The 20,218-nt window shown below is 38.1% G+C and overlaps 1 protein-coding gene across 7 annotated transcripts in view; it reads right to left on the bottom strand.

Annotated features, from left to right (window-relative positions):
* The window catches only part of smoc1 (SPARC related modular calcium binding 1), a 57,654-nt gene extending 39,630 nt beyond the window's left edge, over positions 1 to 18,024 (bottom strand). For all 7 annotated transcript variants that reach the window (XM_087833191.1, XM_087833193.1, XM_087833192.1 and 4 more), the window contains exon 1: positions 17,631 to 18,024. In XM_087833191.1, coding sequence (XP_087689317.1) covers positions 17,631 to 17,732 — 102 coding nt within the window. In that variant the 5' untranslated portion in view covers positions 17,733 to 18,024. The remainder of the gene's footprint in view (positions 1 to 17,630) is intronic.
* Positions 18,025 to 20,218: the final 2,194 nt, after the last annotated feature.

Raw genomic sequence — 20,218 nt, 5'->3', positions numbered from 1 at the left:
TGCAGCACAAAGCCAAAACGCGGTGAGTAAAATGAGACGCAGGTCAGAAAATCATCCATTTGCAGTCTCTGTGGGTTTTTTTCACTTTACAAATACCAAACGATCGTATCCAGCGCTGACAGCTGTGACGGTCAAAACATTAATTTTTTAAAACTCAACATTTGAATCCAAAACTGAGTCCCAAATTCAAAAAGCAAATTATCTGCCAAGTGGTGATTTAATATCACCAGTGTCCAATGCAAATGAACAAGTTTCAAGACTACATGGCTCTTTTTTTATTTATAATAGTGACGACTATTGAGTTTTTCTGGCTTTTTCTTTTACAATCATTTTATTCCATTGCAAAATATGTAACGGTGCACAAAAAATCAGCTTTTATTACTAAATGTGACATTAATTAGATTGTTTGGACATTTTTTAGATTTACTATCATGGAAATAATCCTATATTTAGATATTTTATTATCTGCAAAGATAATTGGATTTTTCTTGAAATATAAAAAGATACTTGACATTATTAGCTAGATAAATCAGAAGCCAAAGTAAATGTCCTGAAACTGGAAGGTAACAGATTTAACCCCTTAAAAACATTGTCTTGTATTGAACGTCTGAACAAAGGCAGAAATGTTAAGTTTATGTTGATTCTTCCCATATAGAAGACCCTTAATACGACATGGTAAAGTAAGATTCAAACAAAGGGATTAAAACTTTGGCACAAATACAGCTTGCCATGCTGTAAAAATACCCCTAAAACAAGGCAGAGAGTTTAACCTGATTCCAGGCTTGGCACTGAACCGTCACAGAGGAGCTCTTGTCAGATAGTGCAGAGTAAAACTAAATCATGACGTGCCTCTTTAGGAGAACGTGCAGACGGAGAAAAACATGGCACATCATTCTAAGTTTTAACTTGCGTGTCTTCCTCTTGGCTTTGGTCAAGGACAGCAATTATTCAGTAATTGGAAAAAAGCATGTATCTGCATTATATCACTTTTTTTTCCCAGACTAACCAGACATATGACTATTATTCATTATCCAGGTAGAGAGCGACCATGTCAACTTTCTTTTTAAGCATTAGCAGAGGAGAGAGCAGTTACTTGTTTCTTCCACAGGAGAAATGATTAAAAATAGTCAACTAGCCTGAGCCAAACGACTGTGGATGGAAAGCAGTTTGTCTGTGTGGTAAACTGTTAAACTGGTACATCACCATCCAAAACAAACCATTTTTAAAAAGTGATTTAGCTCTATCCGACTTCTTCTCCAGGTTACGAGCCAAAGAGTCTGGCCTCTGCCCACAGACTGACCTGTCCTCCCCATCACTGACTCACAAACTTACTCTACCTCCACTGTCATAATAAAGCATTTGGACGGCATTGTCTGGTAGGTGGAAATAAACACTTCTACCATGTCTCCCACAGTTCTTACTCATACCGTCCCACCCAAACACTCGCCTCTGGTAAAGGTGAAACAGACACTCAAGGAGATCATGAAAAGTTTCCCAATTTGTAGTTGAGAGTTTTAATAAATGGAAGATTTTATTTTAATAAAGTACTTTAAAAGGGTAGGAAAGCATTACTCAAGCAGTCACTGGAACATTTTACCCATTGTTTAGCTTTCAGTGTGACAGCATATAAATTTATCAAGTGTGAGTTATTGTTCTGTATGTTTCAAGTAGTACTCTTGAAATTCTAAGATAAACTAAAAGCACATCACAGAGAGCAATGTTGTGATGTGTTCTTTCTCTCTTACAGCTTTATCTGCATCACAGCGGTGTCTTCACAGTAACCTGTTAAGTAGTTTGTGAAATATATTCCTGGAAAGTTAACATAAGGTATGTAACAGCACCGATCAGGCCAAACATTTAAATAGCTGACAGGTAATGGTCCCGATGCAGTGTAAAGTCCTGCTCGGAAACCATTAGTCCAGACATTCACTAACCTTAAAAACTCCCCGCATACCGATCTGATCAAGCATCTACTGGATGCACCAGAACAGGCCTGCAAACACTGGGACCCAAAGGAAACATCATCAGTTAACTTGTCAGAGTGACTTGAAATGAGTGATACCACTCTCTTGTCTCTGCGCCATGAAGCCTCAGCCAGCGGCTGACTCGTTACTGATGAAATCCTTTTGATAAGTTTTCTAATGTACTTTGTTTCCTTTTAAATTAATATTAATTACCGTTTCACAGAACCCTGAAACGCATAACTATATTTGGTAAAGAAATGTTCAAGAGGGCTGTGCAAAATAAAATCTTGACCCAACCCTTATTTTTTATATATATATATTTTTGCTAGGAAAATCAGAAATAGGTGCAAAGATTTACTGAAACGTGCAAACTGTTTCAATAAATCTGTACAAAAACAGACATTGAACGACTCTAACAAGCCTCATTTCCTTTTACGCAGTGTTCAGGAATAGTTCTTCAGGCTTTTTGAAGGACATTTCAAAACTCTTCTTTGAATGCTGGCTACCTTTTCTTACATTCTGTCAAGAAGTTGAGCTCTGGGCCCTGGAAAAGTCAATCCTTCACTGCTAAGTGTTCCAAGGTATACTTGACAGAGAGACACTGGTTCACACCATAAAATCTGTGCCTTTTTTATGCTCGAATGATTCACAGGTCAGTTCGTAAGTGGCTTAACAAACTCAAAATACATTCCTCTGAAAATGGACTGGACTGGCTGAAAAAGTAGCCAATGTCCAAAAGTGTCTGGCTCCTTGGAAACAAAATATAAAGAAATGAGGTTCAGCTCATTTCTGCACTACTGCAAATTAAAACAGCCACCTGAAAAATATCTAGCTTAACAGAGAATGATGAGTCAAACCCTTTGGAAAGAAGATCAAATAGTCTGTAGCATGCTAAACTCTTTCCAATCTAATCTGAATACTCTGCTTTCTTTCACAGTAACATCTCAAACTGCGTCTTAAGGACACTCTGCAGCGGCTCTGATTTTGATTCCTCCACCTTTGTCTCACTATAAACAATGTGAATGTGCTCCACATTTAAATACTACAAAAAAAGCAGTTAATGTTACTTACTTTTTTACTTTAGCACTAGACAAAATTTCTGCCTTCTTAATCTTTCCTTTACTCTCCAGCTTACTGACTATTATCTGAGCTGACCTGAAGTGATAAACCCCACCAATCACACAGCCTGAAGAAGTTAAAAAACAAACATTTAGAGTTATTTTCAGTCACTCTCTGACCCAGGACTATGTGACAGTGATCAGCTGATACAGTATAAACCAGGCTGACAGGACCTGGCATTATCTCCTGAGGAGAAACAGCCCCAACTGTTTGGCCCGTAATGGCTGACACTCCATAATCACAGCCAAACAAACACACCTACATTAAACAGGCTAACATATAACTGGAGCTGTTAAGGAACAAGCATAAGTCAAAGTAACAATAATTACATACATCTTAATTACCTAAACATTATAGTGTAACAGGCAACACTCAAGGATTTATAGAGCCACATCCCCAAACAACATAATGGAGTGAAATAACGTAACTTTAACAACCACTCAGAGGCACTTTCTTTAATGTCCAAACAGTAGAACTAAAAGAAATGCATATTTTATCAATCTCGTTACACTATGAAGATGTGAGATCCTGCTTTTCCTGATGGACCACCAAAGAGATGAGGTGAAAGATTAGCTGGACGTAAAACACCAGGGGAGTTACACAATGGTTTGGTACTGATATCTTGACCGGGAAACAATGAGCATTGACATTCTCACATTTAACAAGCCACATTCCGCCAACACACACAAGTACACAAGCTCGCACACGCATCGAAGTCAGAATAACACAGATCCCCGAGCCCCCTCTCCACCACTCGTAAAATAAGTGAAATGCAACCCCCATTGTGCAACCATTACAGCATTAGCAAAATGGTCTTTTTTACCATCACTGGCAGCTAGTCTGTTCCACTCCAACCCGCCGCAATGGAAAAAGAAGAAAAATATGATTAGAAAATGATCATTTTTATAAAGAGTAAAAAGTTGGCTATGTGAGACAGAACCAAGGTGGTAGTTAATATGCAGATCACATCTACAATAAGTGTTTTTTAATTTAGTAGAACTAATTTCTTTGGACAGATTAGGAGTATTAAAAAAGCGTTAACACAGCATAAACGGTTGATCCCGTTTTCACCTTTATCAGGTAATGCTTTAATGGGGAACAGACTTGCTGAAGGTTTGTTGAACAGCAACTTAGCTGATTTATTTCCCAGATTTATTAGAGCTGGGATGACGTAAATGAACGAAAAGCTGCACAGCACAACATGAGCTGCGTGCTTACTGTATTTTATTTATAGCTTTTATTCTCAGTTATGGTATGTGCCTTAGTGAGTGCACCACCGAAATCTTTGGACTCAAAGTGAACAGTTTAAAAAACAAAAGATCTAAAAAGAAACAGAGATGTTGTCTTTTTAATTCCTTGGGTTTGTCTTCCTTGTCATAAACTGGCGCCTGCATTACCCAAATATAACCCAGCTTTCAACAGTTACATCCAGAAATTTGTGGTGTTATGGCTGGAAGCAGCTGGACAGGAAGTTTCACAGATCTTAAACTTCACTTCTTTCTCTACATTTCCATATTGTTTCTCGTATTGTTTCATCTTTTTGTAACTTATCAGACCAAGCTGCACTGATTAGTGACCTGAGGACAAGACTTTTTTGTTTTTGTTGTTTTTCACAGTACTATCTCCCAAGTATTACAAACCCTCTGAGAGGAAAATATTAACTCATAGATAGCACCATGAAACTTCCCATCTAATTACTTACATTAAGACAATTGTTTCTTGTATGACAAAGTTGTTTTTAAATACACTATTTCCTAAATATGTGTTAATTTGCACAGATTTTCATTCATAAATACATGTTTATATGTCTTTATATATTTCCTGATATTAATTAGAGAGATTATTTTTCAGTCCAGTTTTTGGGATTTTATTCGGTGACAGAATAATTTATTTTTGCAGGGTCATTAACTTTCTAAATATGTGCTTATCATGTTTTTAGGAATAAAAGTTGTATTTAAGTAGTATTTTTCTCTTACTGACCACTTAAAGCACTTCGGACTGCATGTCACATGTTAACCATGCATTCATAGAAGTACTTCATTCACTTTATACAATTTAGTGTCACATATTAACCTATTATGCATGTCTTTGGACTACTGGAAGAAAGCTGGAGCACCTGAGGGAAACCCAGACCAGGGTTCAAACTCGGGATATTTCTGGCAATAGTGTTAACCACTGCGTTACCATGGCACATTTTAAGTAAGGCTCAGAATGACATGATCAAAGGCCTCTGAAAAAACCTTCAGAATTTAAAAAGGTGTAAAACTGGAAAGTTTGGTTTATGCAGCTGCTACTAATCTTGAGATTTGTGGTTCCAGTTCAGTAAAAGAAAAAAAAACAATAGACAACATCTAGTAAGATAAGATATGAAGGCAGTCAAAGCAGAATATGTTCACATTATTTAAAAAATAATAATTAAAACTATTTAAGTTCACCAAACGACAACAAAAAGAAAAAGAGGTTAAAAATCTAAATGAAATAGTTTATCTTTGAAAACAGACTTCTGCATGACTTGGGGAGCTAACGTTTAACTAGCGAACTTACTGGTATGGCTGCTTGGTTCATCATTATCAGCTGTGGTATCTTTTTAATACCTACTGAAACAATGACTTGTGGTGTTTGTGTGTTATGTGGAGGATTGCATAAAAATTCAGCTTTTTTGTATTTGTTTAACACCCTTCATGAGCTGCCAAGAGAGATAAAGTTTCAAACCTGCACATTTAATACTCGTGCGTGCTTTGAAATTTTTACTGCCAACGGTCTGCAGAAAATTTGTAGTGCTGACATTTTTAAAGACATTTCACTGTGATTAGGCATCATTGACATCAGCTTTCTTATGTGTTTTCCAGAAAATTTCCTGATGTTAATTAGAGATGATATTTTCCAGAGCTGTTTTTGGAGAGCCATTTATTCCGTCACAGAACAGAAGGTGATACGCTGGTTATGTTGCTGTCAAAGCTGCCTTGGTTATTAATACTTGCGAACATAAATATGTTGCAATCATGCACAGAAAGCATATTTTGGATGTTTGGCTGTTTAGTCTGTGTAGAACTTGAGCCAGCATAATACAAATACAGGCTCCAATATGGTTGCAATTATACAACACAGTGGTCCAAATTTCGCCAGCTTCACTGATTCTTTTTCCCTGATTGAAACACACAGTAGTCAATAATCCAAACTCTTTACTTGGAAAAGCCCGCGGCCTCTTTTTTTAAACAAGGGATGACCTCAGCTCTTACCCTGATAGCATAAGAGATGTTTAAATCAGATTAACTAACAGCACCATGCACCTTAACATGAATGACATCACTGCTTCTACAGAAAAGGCTTTCGCGTGCACAGATGGATTCATTACAGCCTGGTCCGCATCAATGCAAGTGTGTGAGCGCAAAACAGCGAGAGGGAGATCTGTGTGCCAGCTTCACGCTAACGTGTGATGGGCTCATTATAGCCTCCGGGCATAACAACAACAACAACAAACAATACAACAACACCGACGCATATATAAAGACATACATGCATGGCTATCTAATGCATCCCTGTGTCATTAATCATCAGGTGTTTTGGCATTCCCTCACTGGGAAATAAGTGGATTAGTCAAATGGAGGAAAAGGAGGATGAAAGTGAGCCAACCACAGAGGTAACAAGCCAAAGAAAGTTGTCCACCAAAGACAGAGCTAATTGTGTACGGTTGTGGGCTTTTAACGGGCAGAGGTAATCACTTTTGTCCGATAATTAGCATTTAGTTTTCAGGAAATCTATAAAGTGAATGCCATCTGTCATGCTGTTTGAATTAACACAGTGTTTAAAAAAGTGTAGAAAATAAAAAGGAATGTATTAAAAGCTACATCATTCTTTTCCCCATTCTTTTTAACTTAACTCTGTATTGAGAAAGGAAAACCAGCTGAATAAATAAAAAGGCTTGAGACACAATTTTAGCATTTTAAAAAAATTTTCCCACTTTTTTGGTGTGGAAGCTTTTAAAGAAGGTGGACAATTTTCACACAGGAGGCATAAGGTCTGTGAGCCATCCACAGCAGGAAGAAATGACTGGGCATGAACTATTATATGCCCTGTTATTGAAGTGGATCTCCATATTTAGCAAGGCCAGAGTTTCATACAATGAGGTCAGTATATGGGCAAAAAATTACTAACGTTTCCTTGTGGTTAACCTCCTAAGACCCGAACTCTTTCATGGCATGCATTTTTAATTTCTCTTTGCTATTTTATTTGGTATTTACAATTGAGTAATGATGTACATAACTCTTTATTTGATGTCTGAACACAGCAGCATTTTTCCTGAGTACAAAAACAAATTGAGAAACAACAATTATGCCACTTTGAGCAATATGGCTCATTTGAAAGCCATTTGAAAGAGCAAAATTTAGTATTGTGGTCTAGACAACCCAAAATGTGATGTCCCCATATGTGGACACCAGGTCCTAGGAGGTTAAAACACCTGAATTTATTTTTTCTGCTGATAAAACTGTATGATGTCAATAACAGTGGACATAACCCACATACATCCAGAGTGGTCGATCTGAAGCAAGTTTCCTTAAAGGTAAAGCCACCCTTCACACAGGCCTACAGCGACAATCTGGCAACCACCTGTCACTAGTGAAAAATGTGTATTCCTTGACGAGCTGGCAACAGTTGCTAGAAGTTGCAAAGTGAACGTAGAAGTAAAAAAAACCTTATATTTGGTTGTTAGCAGACATTGATGACTGAAGGTGAACATGCTCAGTTCCTGGTTTTCTATCACACTTAAGTTTGATACACTTAACTTTAAGTTTTAATACTGCTTGACTATTCCTTTGCAAGTGTTTGCATACAGGTGGGCATCTTCCATGCAAATAAAAGGCTACTGTGGTGATCAAAGTAATCACAAAGTGGGTTTTGCACCTTATTTGCGACCTTCAGCAACCACTCGCCAACCGGTTATCAGTGATGGGAATAATGCCGTTACAAGTAACAGCGTTACTTTTTTCAGTAACAAGTAATCTAACTAATTACTATTTCTATCGTTACAACGCCGTTACTGTTACTAACAAGAAAATTCGGTGCGGTTGCATTACTATTTTTCAAAAAACAGACGGTTGAAGCTGTCTTCAGCTTACTGCATCTTATGTCAGTTGCATGGAAGTAGTTGTAAGTAATCTGGGCGCTACAGCTTTAAGCAGCTGCGCGCGCTCCTGCAGATGGCAATCACTTTCTGCCCGACGATCACTTTTTGCCACAACACCTGGAGCTAGGGGGGCAAAACAATCGCATGAGTGCTGCTGTTTGACTGAGGAAGAATAAAGTAGTCGTGGTAAGCCAATGACATGACCACTTTAAGATGATAAAGCAACAAGGTGATATATACCAGTTTTTAAATTGTGTTGATAGGCCACGTAAAACCAGAGTCACCATAAACAATATATACGCGGCGTTTTTTCCTGAATAGTTTCATCACGTTTATTGTCTAAGGACAGCGCTAGCAAGCACTCTCTGCTTATGACCAAAAAAAAACAAAAAACAAGAAACAGCCCTTTCGTGTTGGTGAAAAAGTGCACCATGTTGACCAATCAAAAATGATATGGCAACATGACTTTTGGTTGTTTAGGAAGAGGAGGAAGTTTGAGGAGTGACGGCGAGAGAAAGACAGCAGAAAAAGAGGGAGAGGGAGTTTTGAGATGTGAGAGATTTGTGACGTTTAGCGTGTTTGGAGTGTGTAGTTCATGTGTTGTCTTGTGTAATTATTGTGTAGTGTTGTGGATAGTTTTGTGTTGTGTGTCAGAACAATGATGTGACTGCTGTCTTCAGGTAGAAACAGGAGTGATACACCTTTTTTGGAGTGGCACAAATAATTTGTGTGGCATCTTATTGTTTGCAAAACTTGTGCGTATGATTTTAAAATTGACAATTTATATTTGCATTTAAAGTTATGAAATATGATTCATTAAACATGTTTAGGGTTGTTACAGTAAAAATATCACTTTTTCTACTCGGATTTTATGTTTTTTGTCTGATTTTAGATCAATTGTGTTAATACAGTATGTCAAAATGAAAACATAACTGTAAATTCAGACACGTGAGGTTGTGCTGAAAAGGATGATATCAAACAAGGCAAATAAATCGTTTTTAAATGTGAAATGTAGAGGTCAAATCAAAAGTAGTTAAAAATGGCCAATTATACCCTGGACCCCATGGTTAAACTTTTTTTTTTTTAAAGTAACGCAATAGTTACTTTTCAAGTAATTACTTATTTTTAGAATCTTGTAACTCAGTTACTAACTCAGTTACTTTTTTTGAAGAAGTAACTATAATTAATTACTTTTTCAAAGTAATTGCTGCTGGTTACATACACATAGTTGCCAAGAATCACCAACTGGTCACCTAAATGAAACATAACTGGAAAAGAACTAAAACAAAAGTTATTCTGAGTCCAAGAATAAAAAATATGGAGTTCAAATTAAGCATAATTGTTCCACTGTAGCACCTCCCCCTTTGTTTCCTTTAGTTTTGGAAATTTTTCTTGTAGAAAAGCTGCAGAGCAATGAGGTAAAGACTGAAAGCAACTTGAATACAAACACTGAATCCAATAACCTTTGCAGGCAGATGAAGTTTCTGCCTCCGCCTAAGAACCAAAACAAAGAAAACCTGCGACTTTACTGTTAACATGTGTTATAAATGGAGAAACAGTCCTGATTCTCTGTGGGCTCATCATGAGCAACTGCGGTCTGATTACTGTTGTTAATCTATTAATATGATCTAGTTAAATCTAGTTTATCCAGTAAATAAAGAGTTGACGACCACACCATCCTGAAATCAGATTTCCCCTTGATGATGGCCAGGACATAAACACGTGATTAATGAATGTTGAAAACATCCTTATTTTTTCTTTTGAAGTGGTATGAAGAAATCTAAATCAAAGTATAAGTAAGGAGGAGGAGGGGGGACGTGTTCTTCCTTTTCGGAAATGGCTCTAAATCTGATTAACAACATTCCTTGTTTGTCACTAATGCTACATCCTGGCTAAAGAACAGTCAGCTGTCTCTGCTGTTCCCAGGAAGCGTGTGTATGTGTGTGTGCCCGTCACCCATTACAATAGGTTCCATGTCGCCATTGCATACTAACGCTGAGACCACACACTCACTTAAATCAAAGGAAACTTAAATATGAGGCAGAGCAGAAGCTAATCTGCTGAACCAGTTTGATAGGGAAGAGGAAGTGTTTCTGCCATCCTGATAATCAAAAGGATTACAGAGAGCCATAACTCTTTCAACAAGCAGTAGTCCTCTCAAACAAGAGTCTGTGTTTGTCACTATAAGGCCAAATTTACATAGAGTACGTTCCCATAGTGGGATAGATTGCATAAATGCAAACCAAAATGATCACGAGGATCTGCAAAAGAAAAGCGAGGTTGAATTAAGTAGCAGTGATCCGTGAGTGGAGCACACTGGCCTGATTCTTGAAACAGACTTAAGGCTGCTTTTCATTATACTGATTAGAACGCCATGAAATTGACCATGAAATGTATCTGATGATCATGCAGGCATGAGAGGGAATTGACATATGAAAGCAATTTGATTGGTCACTTGTTGAGTCACTATTAAAGCAATCTGTTAGTGTCAGATGGAGCCTAGGTGTGCAGTCACATGAGATCTTGGCTTATGAGTGTCAAATTCAGAGGTTTCCATAAAAGTTTGTTAAACCATTTGTAATGGATCATTCTAATCAGGTGGGACTCGTGAATGGTATTACCCAAGGTCATTCTTATGTACGTATGTTTCTAACATAAATTAAATATGATATTTTTCTTGCTTAACCTTCAAGTGACTAGATAAGATCATTGATGTCGCCAGAAAAATAATTATATTCTGCTGCAATATCCATCCATTCATTCTCTTCTGCTAAAACAGCTATCCCAGCTGTCTTTGGGCAAGAGGCAGGGTACACCCTGGAAAGGTCGCCAATCTGTTGCAGAGCTAACACATAGGGAAGAACAGGTATTCACACTCACACCTATGGGCAATTTAGAATTACCAATTAACTTAATCCCACGAACTGTATATCTTTGGACAGTGGGAGGAAGTCGGATTACTGTGCAGACATGGTGAGATCATGCAAACTCCAGAAAAACACTGAACTGATGGTGGAATTGAATGCAGGACCTTCTTGTTGTGAGGCTAACCACTGCACCACCGTTTCCCTGCTGTTTTATTTTTATTTTCCTGAAAAAAAATTTTCAGGAAAGTTAGATAAGGCCATTTATTTATTTATTTTTTAATATTAGAGAAAATAATTCTACCATAATTTTCCACCTCTAATCACTACATTGTAATGTTTTGCAGTGAACTATGGCTAAGTCATTCTTGCATAAAAATAATTGAACCTTAATAACTACAACAATATTTTAGAATATCTGTCATTAATAAAGAATCCAGTGTGGGTATGGTATACATATATACAGCAATTTGGAGTATTCATATATGTCTTTATGGTGTTGTTTGTTGTTTCACTAAAATATCATATGTGAACAAAAGTACCTGGCCACCTACACCTTACACCAACAGGAGCTACTCATGCCATGAACCTGCCAGCACACAGTCTGTGTGTTGATGTTAATTAATTAATTGAGGAGGTTGAGTCAGAAGGCTGGCGACTTTTACTTGCTATGCACCTCAGCACTCAGTGACTGCACTCTGTAACTTCACATGATCTGACTCTTCATGACCAGAGATGGGCAGTAACGTGTTACTTGTAACTTGTTTACTTGTACTGTAATCCGAGTAAAGTAAGGGATTACTATTGCAAAAACGGTAATTAGATTACCGTTACTTTCCCGTAGGAACGCTGCGTTACTGCGTTACTAAGACTGTGATTTTTTTGCGAGAATGTCTCATGACAATGACGTAAGCGAGTGCGACGTTCGTGACAACAGCTGTGTGCAGATCAACAATGGATCATATATCGAGTGCAGGAGAGAGTATGAGCATGCAGCATTTAAAGCGTGGAAGTACTGACCTTACTTTGAGTTTGATTCCACAAAAACTGACAAAAACATTAGTGTCTGTTGTGCGTAGGAAGAAAACTTCTTTTTACAGCGAAAAAAACACCCTAAACTTCCAAGCAAGCACCGAGTGCGCTACGACGTAATGGGAAATTCACAGAGAAACTCGCAGATTCTTCAACTGACTGCTGTGGCACACCTGCACCAGGGAAAACCTCCGCCTACCCCACTCCTACTTTACAGGTGAAAATAGAGCAACAGGACCGCTGAGTCTTTGATTTCATTTATTTTCTGCTGTGTTTTACTTGCATCTATTTAAAAGACTGAGTGTAAACACAAAAAAATATTTTATTTTATTTTATTTTATGTGCTGGAATGTGCAGAAAATAGGTTTAAATGTTAAACAAATTTCTTCTAGTCAGAGAATGTTGCATATAATTAAATTTTTGCTTGACGCATAAAGTTAAAAGATTAAAACTAATAAATCAAGTTTTAAAAAGAGACTTTTCTATTTGATTACATTTTGTATGATGGATTATGCAGAAAAAGTAGAATTGGGCTGAAAGATCTATCGCTTTATCACCTATTCAGGTTGTAAATCGTTTTTTTAAAAAGTAACTAAGTAATTAATTACTTTTGAAAATAAGTAATCAGTAAAGTAACGGGATTACTTTTTTGGGGAAGTAATCAGTAATTAGTTACTGATTACTTTTTTCAAGTAACTTGACCAACACTGTTCATGACTGAGTTGCTGTGGTTAAGAGATATTTGTAAAAATATCACTTAAAGTTGGTTGAAAGTCATAAACTGATTTGTTACAGATGGTGTCATAATATTACAGTATAAAAAGTTTGTAAAGGCAGACGGTTAAGTGCTTGATTTTATACTTCTGTGACAATGGGACTGAAAACTCCTGACTTTAAAGAATAAGAAATCTGTTCAAGTACTGTTGTCCTTGTAGTGTAGCATGGCTGCTGTGCAAGAATACTCAAGAGTTCAAACAACTACAGTTTACAGAAAAGGGACTGATTTGGCCTGGTGCAAGGTAGGTTGAAGTCTCCATACTCACTGGTAGGATAGGTAAAGGGTAGCAGGCATCAATTTGAATTTAAGAATGCTCTTAAGTATCATTTGCCAAATTCCACTTTTATGGCTCCAGGCTGGAGAGTAACTTTGATGGTATGATACGCCATGTAGCATTTGTTAATAGACTGCAGATTAAGTAAATCCACACGAGCCTTAAACCTCCAACAAGCCAACAAAGAATACACAATCATTTATTTTAAGGTGATTTATTTTTCTTCCAACACTAGGGTTCCCCCACCTCCTAGATCCCCTATAACCCTTGATTAACACTAGCATAATCATGCAAATGTACTTTACGATACGACAAAAGAACCTCAAACCACAAGCTTCGTCATCAATGACTGTGTGCTGGGATTCTTCCTTTAACTGCCTAATCAGAAACTGCTGTTGAACAGTCAGTACAAAGTTAATCTAAAAGGTTTGTACTTCATGACTTCTCCTCACAGACGACGGTGAAACCAAACTATGACCTTATCACTTTGCCAGGAATCTTTTTTTCCCCTCATAAAGACTAAATGAGGAAATGTGCAATGCACATCTGCATGATTATGGTCAACAGCTCTTCTTCATATGCATCTCAGTGGTTCATTATGGTTAAGGAACAGTCCTCACACTCTGGCCTTGATCTCTCTCACTTATCCATCTGCCACTCATAGCCTTTGTTATGCAGATGTTGTCTCTTCAGTTCTAATGATCACAATGTTTATTTACTATTGACTACTTCTTCAGGCAATTTTCTGTTATTCCCTTTGACATTTTGGGACAATTAAATTCAAATTTTCATTGTTACTAAGCACAGATTTATTATACTCTAAGAGAATAAAAGCAGAACTAAATAAACTTCTTTTAATCCTGTAAATATTTAAGTTGTGTACATGCTAAATTCAATGAATCCACAATTCTGTTTTCACTTTCACTTTGAGAATGGTGTGAATGCATTTTACTGATGAAACGGCATAAAGATTACAAATGGCCCATAATACAGTTGGATAGTTAAGTTGACCCATAAAAGTACTTTCTTAATAAGGCTTACATGGTTTGTTTGCCTCGGGTATTATCATATTGGCTATTCTGCATTCACCTCACCTCTTTTACCTCTTTATCAGACCTGCCGGGTTTGATAAAGCGAGTGAGTTCTCAGCGTCCTGAATAATGACAGAATTGCATTTGTTGCCTTTCTTCATCTTTGTCTGATTCTGCTGGTATCAAACCTCTTGTTGAAAACTTTGCCGTGTGTATATATAACAAAATGTCTTGTTTGTTAAAGTAGTGAAACAAAAAATGGGCTCTTGACCAGTTTACTTGTCCTGGTATGGGCTGCTCAGCCTACCCACAAAGTTTAAAAATGTCTCGTTTTATCAGGGACTTTGTCTGACTAAATATCTGGATTTGAACTACAGACTCAAAAATGCTGAAAACTAAGTGAGCTTTCCCCAAGAAGGGAGAGTAATCGTATTATTAATTGCATTATAGAAAATATAGGATCCAATTTTGAATCTGTTTTTGTAAAATGGTCTCTTGTGAGCTTCACTTATTGTCTTAATGTGTTTAGATTTTATTTCATTAAGTTGGTTCTTGTAGATAAAAAAAAAAAATGTCCACATGCGTAATTATATTCTCTTTATGATTAGGATTATAAGATTTAAAGCCAGATAGTTAAAGAAAAAGCTAAACTGCTGTTAACTGATAAAAACCTATACTTATAAATATGAACCATTCAGTAATATCGTCTCTCATGGACCAGCTTTTGCTAAATCTGCCTCAGATGGAGTTTCCAGTCTCTTCAATTTCCCCATATTCTTTTTAATGTCCTCCAGATAACAGATGTGAACTTAATTCAACTGAATTGGAAAAAAATTAAATATAGCATAAACACTGGCCAATTTTTAAGTAAATACTGCACTTAAGTATAGTCACTTCTATTTTCATGTTTAATTTTTCTTTCACTTAAAACAGGCCCGTTCTTGACCTCCATTCCTTTGTACACTGTAAGCATAATTAAGACTCCACGGCTCACCACACATGCACCTGCACCCATACGCTGCATGCATCAGCACACTCACACCTGCATGTTTGCTGTGATCTACCTCACACTAATAAAAAGACTTTCCTGCTTTTGAACCAGAGCTCTGCTTTCCCAAGCTGAAGGTATGCAGCTTTGCTGCTTAGGCCTGTGTGTTTGTTTTAGTTTTAAGAGTCTTCACTGATGCTGTCACCAAATTATGCAAGCAGACTGCCCATAGCATCCCAACCCTATGGGCAATCTGAGACTAACAGGTTGATTTGATAAGATGGATTAAAGTTGCATAGCTAAGCCTCTATAAAAGCTAAGCATTTCCTCCCGCTGGGAAAACTGATTTCTTAGTTTAAATGTTTTAGGAAATGATCCCTGCAGACCACGAGACTGATCATTCCTGGTTTTACGGTTTTAAAAAACATGAAATATCTTGTTGCACTCATAAAAAAGGCTAACTCATTGTGAACCTTAATCCTGTCTCTCTATAAAGGCAGCATCGTTTTGTTTTAAGGTTCATAAGAAGCTGTTTTTAAGTCCATTATCAGTTTTTTTAATCTAAATAATTCAGAATGTTTATTCTACCAAATTTAAGCACAAACTATGTTTCACTAATTAATTACAACTGATCATCACACATCCTTAGCATCCAACGGTTTATCCACCGACTCACTGTTAAACTATTGAAGGACTCATACAAGAATAAAGAAGCTGTTGGGCTTCCAAACTGCACAAACAGCAGCAACTGCAAAATTGAAAAAAGGCTTTTTAGTCTCTCAATTACTTGTGTTCCTCAGTCTTGAGGATTGTTGTGCTATTGCATCATGGAACCTCAAGAGAAATGAGAAAGGAGCAGGTCTATGCAGGGAAATTAGCTCAGCCGTTCACTCCTGATATCAACGTGGAAAGTGGGGGTGTAAATTATGGTATTACAGCAGCTGTGAGAAATGTTAGAAGTAATCACTGTGGAGTGAGTGGGGGTTTTAGCAGGCTGACTGTTGCTCCTTGGGGCCTAATCCATGCCAGAAGGAGGATGAAGTGGGATGCAGAGGGAGTTTAATTTGATGGGATAAAGCTGATGGAGATGCTCAGATTTTCAGTGTTATCCCTGTTTTTATGAAAAGCTTAATCCTGAGGACCAAGAAACCACATTTTCACACTGGCCACCCTGTATTTTGGAGTTTTTTCAATGTGGTTTTGAAACGGTTTACCTAAGCTGAGACTGATAGACTTTCACAGCCTGGCGAGGTACAAAAAATCTTTCAGCTAAAGTTACAACGGGAAGAACTTCACGATAAAAGGGCAGCTCCGAGTATCAGCCATCGTAATTTCAAAACTCACCTTTGTTTTGATTTTCTAAACACCCTAGCACGTGTAAGTGATGTAGCTATATAAGGAGGTGCCACCTGAATCAGGCCCCAAATTATGCAAAGTAACAAGCACTGCGTCCAGTTATACTGTAGGAAAGCCACACACTCCACTTTGATCCTCTCATTATTTGAACAGTAGGAAAACAGTTATAAAAGGAGCAACAAAGAAGTGATTAAGCAAAATTCACTGTGGCTCTTTCCAGAGAACAATCTTGACCACAGCACACTGTGTATGGAGGATGGGTGGGGGGTGGTTGGGGGGGTTCAAAGATATTGTGAAATAGTTCCAGTATGTGAGAGTATTACATATTCACCCCCTGTGAGTCAGCCCCTCGCCTCTGACCACAAATATTACAGTGCATCTGTGCACTGAAACAATGGTGTTCCCCTTCACTTCGCATCACTTATTTCCCCCTGTGCCTGGACAGGGGGAAATAAGAACCTTGAACAAGCAAAGCAGTGTGTGTGAGAGACTGAAGATAGAAAAAAAGAGCGATGGAGAGACATGGCAGTGACAAAAATCTGTTCCTGCAAAAGGAGAGGTCCAAGAGCAGGGATGCTGTGCCCAAGGAAAAGTTGAGTAAGCTCAGTGAGTTATCATCGATTTCATGTTTTACAAGTTAGATTTGGCCAAACTCAAAGTGTAAAACCAGCAAATTGGTGGGATTAAGCTTTACAAGCCCAGTTGGAGATTGGGTTTGGAGTGTTCTTCTCTAAACAGTGAATCAGATGAAACTTTAACACCAAAAGCCAAATTTCTCATTTGATTTAAAGTCATCTAATTTCCCCACTCAGCATAAGTTAAAAAAAAAAAAAAATCGTGAATCAACTGTTACATCTTATCTACTAAAGGCGCATTAAAGAAATATCTCGGCATATTTCAGGTTTACCAGCAGTCTGTAATTTATCCCATTCATTCTATTTTAAGTAGAATCTAATCAGTTTGACACACTTTTACTTTCGTAATTAATGCAAGTATTGTGTTTGACACACTTTTACTTTCGTAATTAATGCAAGTATTGTGTTTCAAACTGCTACTTCCATGAAAGTGTGAGGCACCAGACCCGCAGGGATGTACTCACCCGTGACCCAGGCTTCTGTGCCGACACTTGAGGCAGGTAACAGAGGAACAGAGGCGCCATAAAGTAGGAGACGGTAAAAATGAGGAAACTTGATAATAACATAATTGAGCGTCGGTGAGCGCAGAGCGAAGAGCGGCAGGTAGTCTGAGCGCACAGCGTGTCCGTCTGTAATACTGATGATCGACAGGTCCAAACCGAAAAAAAATATATAATAGCACGCTCCAAAAAGACTCCTTAACCCTAATTTCCTGTTAATAATTCTCCTGTGTCTACTCCTCCGATAACTATTCACATAGTGCCACGCGTGTGATCGGGAATCAGGACTTGGCCGTCACCATTGTGATTGGTTTTATCCACTGCGGGAGGATCAGCTGTTCATCGCGGCTTCCACAGGTTGAGTCGCGCCTGTAGCCATTGCACCTTCATTTAAAAGCAAAGGAGGGAGCAGCCGCCTCTAGCTGACACTCGGAGGACCCAATAGCAGCGGCCGGTGGCAGGAAAGCCACGCCCACCTCACCCCAAGATTAACTGTTCGCGGAGGAGAAAGATCTGCTCCGGTCAGTTAGGAGAGAGGAGCAGGAGAGGCAGCAGCTGCAGGAACACTCAGTGTATTATCATGAGTCTTTGAGAGCAGAGACAATGGCCGAGCAATTGTGAGGTCAAATTTTAGGTTCTCATCCCCTTTCAGAGACATATAATGCTCTATAATAGCCTAGTATCCTGCTGCCGTGACATTTAGCCTGCGTACTTGGGTTACAATGGAAAACATCTATTGAGTAAAGTCAATAGCTGTCACAAGCACTGCAGGGGGCCAGTCTGTGTTTGTAGATTTGGCTGTGTGTGTGTGTGTGAGAGAGAGAGAGAGTTGTTGTGGGTTTTAGTTGGCAGACGATTCATTGTTTGATAGAGCAAAAATCAACTGTTTGTGTCACTTTATCCCCAATTACATGGTCATAATGTAACTCATTTCATAGAATAAATGTTTTTTTTTCTGGTAGAGAACCTATTTGGTTTTGGGGATTTTTTCAAAATAAACTGGTTGATCTTCTAAGAGCTGTTTGGCTAGCAATGGAATTTCTTCATCTTATATGATAGTCTGCAAAAACCTCAGTAGTTAATGTATATTAACACCATATGTATTTGCAAATACTCACAATGTTAAAACTGCAATTTTTTAATTTACAGTAAGACTCAAATTCAGAAGAAAATATAGGGTTATTAGTATTTTGATAAATAACAAACAATAATCTATGACAACAAAGAAGTAATCAATGTGTCTTAAGCTGCAGTGCAAAAGAAAATAACTTCTTACTTCTTAAAAACTAAGTGCCTTTTGATCATTTTTATTTTCTGCTCTATAGAAAAGATTTACTACTACTACTTTCCAGACTGATATAATGCATATATGCATATAATATGTGATGGTGTATAGGTTTAACCTAGCTCTGCTTCAACCTTCTACCACAATCAGAAATGAATGTATTAATTCTAATATTGTATTAGTGGTTTGCTGTGCACCACAACATGAATGTAGGGACAACATTTCTGCATTGTTGCAACCCTTTTGTCATTTATATATACGTTTGGGTTTTTCACATTTAAGTGGAAGGTTTAAGGTTGTTATGAAGCACTTTAATATCGCAGTGTTGTTGCTTTGACAACCATAAATATTCTCAGTACTTTTCCACCAACCTGAGCAGGAAAGCACACTTAATGCATTCACAAAACATGCTCCCACACTGTAATCGGCCTGCAACCTCTCAATTTCTGGCTCTCACATCTTCCTCGCCTCCGTGCTGTCCATTTCTCCATCTTTTCCTTTCAGATAAATTGTGAGGCCCATTAAGAAGAGAGAAGCAGTGTTTAGTGCAGGTGTCCCGTCACCCTTTACTGGAACGGGTAACCCCACCCCCACCCCGAATCCCCTTCTCTCACTCTTTGTCCCTATAGATATTTTTTAATTGTTGGTTTTGACAGTTCAGCGGCTTTTTGAGTGCCTCAGAGAAGAGCCTTGTAATTAGAGCTATTGAGCTTCTGGAATTGGCACAATTAGGGTCAGCATTAATTATTCCTCTGTGCTCTGGCAAGTTTCTGTAAAGCACTGTTTGCAGAAAAGATGCCAGAGGAGGGTCACTCCAAATGGGAGAGATAAAAATGGATGGGGCAGTTGTACAAAAGGGAGAAAAACCGAGGCCTAAGTGGTCTCAAGATAGTGAATTATCTGGATTCTTGCTTATCGGACCACCATAGAAACTCAGCAAAGCGTCCGTGTAGTATCATTATCAGAGCTGTGAGAGAAGGGATGCGCCTCATTCCAAGTTGGTTCCCACCCCGGAGACTTAACCCAACTACCCCTCCCGCTCTGTGCCAGCCGGTCCACTCCTGTCCTTGTGTGAGTGGAGTAATGCTGTGGGAGGTGAGGATGAGGAGCAGAGAGGGTCAACGGGAGTGTCTCTTGGAATGTTAACGAGATCAGTTTATATCTGCTCTTCCCTCTCACTTCAACCCGCCACCCTGAACAATGAAGACAAAGTTTTCAGGGCTGCAAAGCCGTTGTAGTGAAAGCATGGCTTGACACTTTAATTCTG

Source organism: Neolamprologus brichardi, chromosome 19 (genome assembly GCF_056152115.1).
Source record: "Neolamprologus brichardi isolate AB-2024 chromosome 19, ASM5615211v1, whole genome shotgun sequence".
Classification (NCBI taxonomy): domain Eukaryota; kingdom Metazoa; phylum Chordata; class Actinopteri; order Cichliformes; family Cichlidae; genus Neolamprologus; species Neolamprologus brichardi.
The sequence above is the reverse complement of the archived record's forward strand: the minus strand, read 5'-3'. Positions and strand labels throughout refer to the sequence as shown.